Source organism: Xiphophorus hellerii, chromosome 23, assembly GCF_003331165.1.
Source record: "Xiphophorus hellerii strain 12219 chromosome 23, Xiphophorus_hellerii-4.1, whole genome shotgun sequence".
NCBI classification, from domain to species: domain Eukaryota; kingdom Metazoa; phylum Chordata; class Actinopteri; order Cyprinodontiformes; family Poeciliidae; genus Xiphophorus; species Xiphophorus hellerii.
Window position 1 is genome coordinate 15,506,822 of NC_045694.1, and position 7,357 is coordinate 15,514,178.

Consider the following 7,357-nt stretch of genomic DNA (forward strand, 5'->3'; position numbering starts at 1 on the left):
CTAATGTGTTTAGTCTAATTGTAATATTTTTCTTTTGTTTGTATTTTAGCCTTTTTGAGTTCTAGAAGAATCTAATGTGTCATGTATTATTATTCTTAGAGGAGTACACTTTAGTGTTATTTTCTCATTTGTAATCATTCTCTCTTAGCTTCTGTGCTGCCAAAATACTCTGCAGCCAGGAATTACATGGTTACCGAGGCTCAAAATAAATTCACCTAAATTCAAAGGAAGAAACATAAACACAATACAGATGAAATGACTAAGGGCTTTGGAAAATTGGAGAACTGAATTGATTTCAAGGAAACACATTTGCACTCTCATTCAGCTCAAAATCTAATGTGCTTTCAGAAATCTTCCTTTTTAGGTATGACCTCGGAAAAGAACATTGGAGACCAGAGAGGAATTTCACATCTTTAAAAGTCGCTTGATGAATATCAGGAATAAATGCAAATGTCAAATCTTTTATGCAGTTTGGAACATGTAAGTATTCTGATCTCCAAACAATCTGAAACTGAGGGGAGACCCTGATGCAGCATAAAAAGTCAACACTGACAGACGTTCCCCCCTGACGGCCTTTGTTGTTGATGCTCCAACAAATGCCATATGACAAGATATAACAAATATTAAAGTGGTATTGATGTGGGTATAGAAAACAGGGAAGAGTAGGTGACATGCAAACTGCAGATAGTGATGTAAAATGATAAATGCACATGTTGTCGACCTACCAACATGTCTACCACATGTGTAATACCACATTATGATCATAAGATAAAGTACACTCTTTAAGATATTTGTAATTTTAAGTTACTAAATAACCAATCAAGATCCAGTCAGTGTACTAAAATGAATAAAAGATCGTGCTTTTGTTTTTTAAAGATTTTCAAAATATGTTATTTTTTAGATGATTACAAAGGTAACGTTGACACTTTGCACCAAAGGTGTTTTTCAACCTTCAACCTAGACTTTGTCATTCATATATCCTTTACAGGTAATGATATATTCTTATTGACTTTGTTGGCTACAGCTTTAAAGACACAACTCCAGCTCTGCACTATCCTCTAGCTGAATCAGTGAAGTACTGGGTAGTGCTGAGTGTCTTTCACATCTTTCACATCTGTGATACCGCCATGCAAATTTTGACTATACAGCTCAACGTTTAAAATGAAAGTCTGAGCCAGCGAACATACACTAGAAAGGGACACATTACATCCAATCTAATATATATTTAAAGATGCATATTTGGATAAAAGCTAATAAATGTGAGTTTAATTCGCAACTTTCCAAAACACAAAAGGCCAATGCCTTGGAAGGATTAAAGAAATGAAACTAAAGCTACAATACTGTATGTCATTCTTTACTCTTTTCTATCTGTCCTTCAGATTGTAAAGCACCTTAATTATTGCTAACAGAAGTTTTAGCATTGAAATGTCAATGGATTGGAAGCAGATATATAAAATTGTGGATGTGTGTAACTCTACAGTTTTTATGATAGCAGGAAACAAGTGTCCTACAAAAAGTAAAGAATCGAAGAGAAAAGAAAAGTGTTTCCTTTTCATTTTAGCATTCTAGTTATCTGTTATAGACAGATTAAGTTCTACAATAATTTAGAGGCCATGTTCTAGCACCTCATTATTTCAGTCATAATCATTTGGAAGAGGGATGAGTTTGTTGGGGGAAAACAGCAACAGATGTTCAGATGGTAACCCAGGTGGTTCGCCCATTACCCAAACCGTTTTAAAAATACAGCAAGAGACACCGAAAGAAGAGCAGCCTTAAAGTTCTGGATGCCTGAAGCCAGTCATCCAGAAATTTGGACAAACTGAGTGGAACCACACAATCATAGTAGTGATGATTCAAAGTTTGGCTGTGTCATCAAACGTGATTTGAAATCTGGAATGTTTGGCATAGGTTTTGTTAACCTTGTGCACTTTAAAAAGCAAAATATTAGAGATGCACCAGTCAATCAGGAGACACAGTATATTCCCTGTTCATAAGCTATGATCTGTTATTGACAATCCATTGATTCTTGCCACCATTTTTCTGAACACATCAGCCTTTTTTATGTCTTATAGCTCTTTGAAATCAAATCAGAAACAATCAGACCTCAGAAATCAGCATTAAGTAGGTAAAAGCCTGATTGAGGCATTTAAAAGGCATAATAACTACACTAAAGCTTAACATACTTCAGCATATTTGCTGTCAGACAAATAATTAGTGTACTTCTAACATGTTTGAAGATTAATATATGTAAATTTTTTATTTTATCTACTCTGTCCCTGCAGAGTAGAGCAGGGATGGAGCCCATCACCAGGCCATCACAGGGCAGCACAGAGACACAAAGGGCAGAGAACATGCACTCTGAGCTGAGGGCAGTTCAGTGACCTTAACCTGGGGTGTGTGAGTAAAATGCATATTTTGTGTATAACTGAGTATAACTGGTTTAGCTTCATAATTGTAACCAGGTAACTTAAAAAAATCTAAATACATTTTAAATTGGTTAAAATAAAAATGCAACAAAATAATACAATAAAAATTACTGATCACTAAGATGGTTAGTTTTATAGATTATTATTTCTTTCATGAATATTTAATCCAAATAAAGTTTCAAAATTAGAACTGATTTATTAATTTACAATTAATATGAAAACATTGACTGTAAACTGAGTCATGGTCATACATTTCTATGAGGCAATAAAAAAGTCTAAGTCTTCTCTAACACTCATAAACTAAGACAAAATAGTGTGTAATGTTTCTTAGAAATAAAAAAGATGTAAAGTCAGTAAAGACAAGAAAAGAAAAGTGATTGGATGTATAAAGAGGGATAGATGAAGTAATAAATAAAGATAGGTAAAGAAGATCACAGTGCTAGAAACAATAACGAACATTAATTTAGAATGAGAAAGTTTATCTGACTAACATGATTCAATGTGGCACACTGTATGTTACTCTGCTAGAAAACAGTGTTTAACATGCATACACACATTGTTACCATTTTTGTTTAAATAATCTGAGAAGCAAAAGACAACTCTATCAACTTACAATTTCCAACACAAGTTCAGGGATAAGAATGGATCAGAAAACAGGCTTTTAATGGAGTTTGAGATAAATAAAATTCTATAGAAGAATTAATGTTTTGTTTTAGAAATATCTAAAATGTCGATTTAATCCTAATCTAGAGATTTTTTGTGGGGCAGCTCTGAGCCTACGTAGACCACATCATCAGATTGATCATTATCTCCTGGAAGAGCTCAAAGGAATCTGTAAGGACATTATTCAAAAGTTTTATCACTGACATTAATTTAGAGAATGTCAAATATGAAACTCCCTAAACATGTCGGGCAACTGTGGATCCTATTCCTAATTTGTTGGAAAAATCACTTTTTTTCATTTACTTTAAAAAATATTCATTAAGATGAAATAAGATGAGTTGTGATAAATGTAGTCTTTTTCTTTATATTTATTAAATATACATATATTTCTGATTTTTGGGGCTTCCAAATATTCATCCATCTATTTTCTTACATCTTTGTCCCTAGTTCCAGGTTTTGGGAGGGAGGAAGGATGATCAAAATCTTTCTTTTGGGAAATATAAGATAGGGCTTTGTTTTTGGTCATCAATGGTTTCTGCATTGCAGCTTCCCAATGGATGCTATTTATGTCTATTCTCTTTCTTATTACTGAGTCATGAATTAATGACCTTAACTCAGGAAGGCCTGTGGAGCTTAAGATGTTGTTATGGGTTCTTTCTGTGACCTTCTGGATGATTGGCTGATGCGCTTTTAGAGTCATTTTGGTAATTTGGACCATCTAGGGAAGATTTATCACTGTTTCATGTTCTCTTCTTTTCTGAATACTGCCTCTCACTCTGGTTTGCGTTAGTCATAAAATCTAAAAAAAATGTTTCTGCAACCCTTTCCAAATGGATCATTTTCAGTCTTTGACTTTATTTCTTAGCATTTCTTTAATTTCTTAAGATTGGTGCATAATGTGAACCATTTTTAGATCTTTTACTTTACTTGATGTTATTAGACAGGTTCTATTTAAGCATTTGTTGCTTCTAGATGTCTGGCATTAAAGTGTGGAGTTATCACATTCCCCAAAAATATGGCTAACGACAGCTGATTCTTAAGTTAACATAATTTAACATTTTACTTATTCACTTAGAACAGGGTTAGTTTGGATAGCATTTTTTTATTTACTTATCTGACAACTAAGCATGCTTTTGGTTCTTATAGCTTTGTCAGTTTTGTAAAGACGAACACATAACCCCAAATTTACAATATTTGTGAAACTTTAATGTCGATTAATATACTCACTTGAAAGTTACCTCCAGGTATGCAACAGAAATGACAGGAAGGCCTGTTGTCAATGGGTTTAAATGTGATCTGTATCTATTTATTTTGTACATTCCCTTCCCTCCATCTTCCTTCCCACAGATTGGCCACTGACTGGTGGTAACAAGGTGAGATATGAGCATTGGAAGGTGTGAGGACTGGTCAATATATAATTTTGTGGGTGGCATCTCACACTCACACATTAAGTTTGAAGGTGGAAATTTAATAAACCTCTCTACTACAAAGTGGGAAGAAAACAGACCAGATGTTGTGGACGAGGATGCTGCTGCTGCTGCTGATGATGATGGAATGGAGCTGAATTACAAACCCATGCATGCACATCAATTTACACATGAATTAACCAAAGCCAAATGTGCAGAAGGTATATGTATGTAATCAGATGTGTGCACAGGGTTTGAAAATAACTACTTGTGATAATTATTCGCCCTTGTATAAATTAGTTATACAAACTGATTCAAACTGTCCTTGTAGGGATTCAGAAAGCATGCAATAGAAAACTAAATCATATTTTTTCCAGTTAAGTTGATAACTCCTTAGTGAACGCATCACAACATAAAAAGAAGCTGCTAAAATATCAAATTCTTGTAGCTTCCCACAAGGATAATTCCAATTAATAAAATATTATCTTGGGTTTGAATTAAAACTCATACAACGCTATTTAACCTAAAATAATCCAAAGTGATTATAATTCAAACCTACCTTTAAAAAGAATGGCAGTACAAATATAAAATCCAACCGAACAGGGACCCCAAAACTTGTGGCACCGCATTCTGACGCTGTTCACTGAACTCCGCTGCCCGGCTGTGGGCTCTCCGTGTCGGATCCTCGAGGATGGCGCTGCGGCTCTCCGGTGGAATGAACGAGAGGCAGAAAAGAGACAAAGAGGAGGAGGAGGAATGAAGAGAGTGTGAGGAGGGGGGGAAAGGGCTGACAGACGGCAGAGTGGAGTTCAGAATGGCGCCGTCACGCAACACCAGGTACAGATTCACTCACACACACAAGCTGGTTAGCAGTCTGTCTCTTTGCAATTGCGCTTTTGTGGAAAACACGCAGAACTTTGAAGTGAAGAGAGACAAATAGATTTACGTTACTCTTAGTGATTGCACTCACTTTTTTTACAGAGAAAAAAATATTTGAAGCTTTGCTTAGATTATTATAATTAATATTTTTGTAATTTTGGTTTACAATTAATGAAAGTTCAGTCTCATAAAACCATTCAAATAGATTTCTAAAATGAATTTATAAAGAAGATTACTGTTTCTGTTGTGTTTTGTCTAAAGATATTAATGGAAAGTTGAGTGGAGAGAAAAAAAAGTAAAACCCATTCAAGAGATGGAGATCTTTAAAGGCTTAGGCTGCAACTGGAAACAGTTCCCCTTTCAGATTGAAGTAAGTTTTATAATACTTTTGGAAATCAAGGTCCCAGAAGCTGGAGAAAGTGTAGAAAGGCACAGAATCTAAGTTCATTTTTAAATTAAAATTTTAAATCCATTCTTTGAACATGCCTCTGTTTTCAAAATGATTTATCACATTTGGCAAAGCTGCCTATAGGATCCTGACCACCTAAAAACTTTAACTTAAATTGCTCCACATCTGCCGGACCATTTATTCTTTAATGGGGTAATTCTCTGTATTTCCTTTGCACCACCGATAATGTAAACTCTAAAAGATTAAGACATTTTACAGTTTTCTTTTGATTTTACACCTATTATTGCACTGAGAGGCGCCATGAAACATGCTAGACATAGAAACATATAAATTACCTTAATGGCCTTAAACATGTGGATTTTCTATGTAGCTCCAGCTGAAGAGAGCCCCCAACGTTTCCTTTCAGTTCCTTCTAAAGGTCTATATTGTCAACGTAACTAAGGAGCTCACTAGAAACAAGTATACAACCTCATACTCACAGAATATTTAGATGTGCAACAGAATAAATTATTCACCTGCAGTACATCGGAAAATCTTTTTAAGGTCAGAAAGACAATGACAACTTACAGAGACGTCTGAGCAAAGACTGGAACCTGTCACATTCTGTCTGGAATACAATGACACTCCAACAAAGAGAGTCTAGTGTTTTATCTGCACATTAAATTTAATGAAGGAACAGTTAAAACCGTTGTTTGTCATAAAATAGTAGCTATAAAATGTAAAATATTAGTCAAAGTTGTTCTCAGTGCACGATGGAACTCTGCATGCAATGGCTGCAGCTTTTCACTGATATTGTTTATGGTGTTCATGGACAGGATCTTCAGAAGAAGAAGGGGAAGAGGATGGTGTCTTTTTGGGAAACTCATATTTTTATAGATGATGTGGTTCTGTTGGCGTATTAAAAATCTGAAATTCAGCTCGCATTGGAGAAGTCAGCAACTGAGGAGCCCCTGGTTGAGAATCAGTTCATATAAGGTTGAGCTTATGTTTCTCAAGTAAAAAAATCCTCCATCTAGGTAGAGGATAAGTCCTCTACCTAGATGGAGGCTTTTTATTACTGATGGAGCAGCAAATGGATAGACAGAAAATAAGAGGCCTTCTCTGCAGCGTTACTCTGTGTTGGGTTGAAGGAGTTGAGCCAATATGTCTGTATTTATGTCTTATTCCTCCCATTTTCTATAAGAAATTAACATGAGCAAAAGAATTTAAGCTCAGATGTGGATGGAATAGGCTGATTGAACTCAAACTTTATTCACTAAACTTTCTCATTACAAAAAACAACAAAGTCTAGCTGTAGCAGTTTGTGGTCATAAAGCTCCCAGGTGCCTCCTTATGAAGGTTTTCCACCAAGTGGAGACTCTGGAGACTCAGAACTTGCTGGAGTGAACATTGATTGGAAGAAATGTCTGGGTTGCCCTCCTAGAACTTTTACCTCTGCTTCTCTATCTCGAACAAGCTCAAGACGACGTATGGATGGACAGATGGATGGGTGTATGGACATTTTATATAGTCTAAATATTTCCTAGTGTTTACTTGTTCTTCAAGGTTTGTTTAAATTATGAGATATTTCAACC

The 7,357-nt window shown here is 35.2% G+C and overlaps 1 protein-coding gene across 1 annotated transcript in view; it reads right to left on the reverse strand.

The window, feature by feature from the left end:
• LOC116714847 (neuronal acetylcholine receptor subunit alpha-7-like) overlaps window positions 1-5,361 on the reverse strand; it is a 29,099-nt gene extending 23,738 nt beyond the window's left edge. The window contains 1 exon segment of the mRNA XM_032555604.1: window positions 5,055-5,361. Within this exon segment, the coding sequence (XP_032411495.1) occupies window positions 5,055-5,124 (70 nt within the window). The 5' untranslated portion in view covers window positions 5,125-5,361.
• Window positions 5,362-7,357: the final 1,996 nt, after the last annotated feature.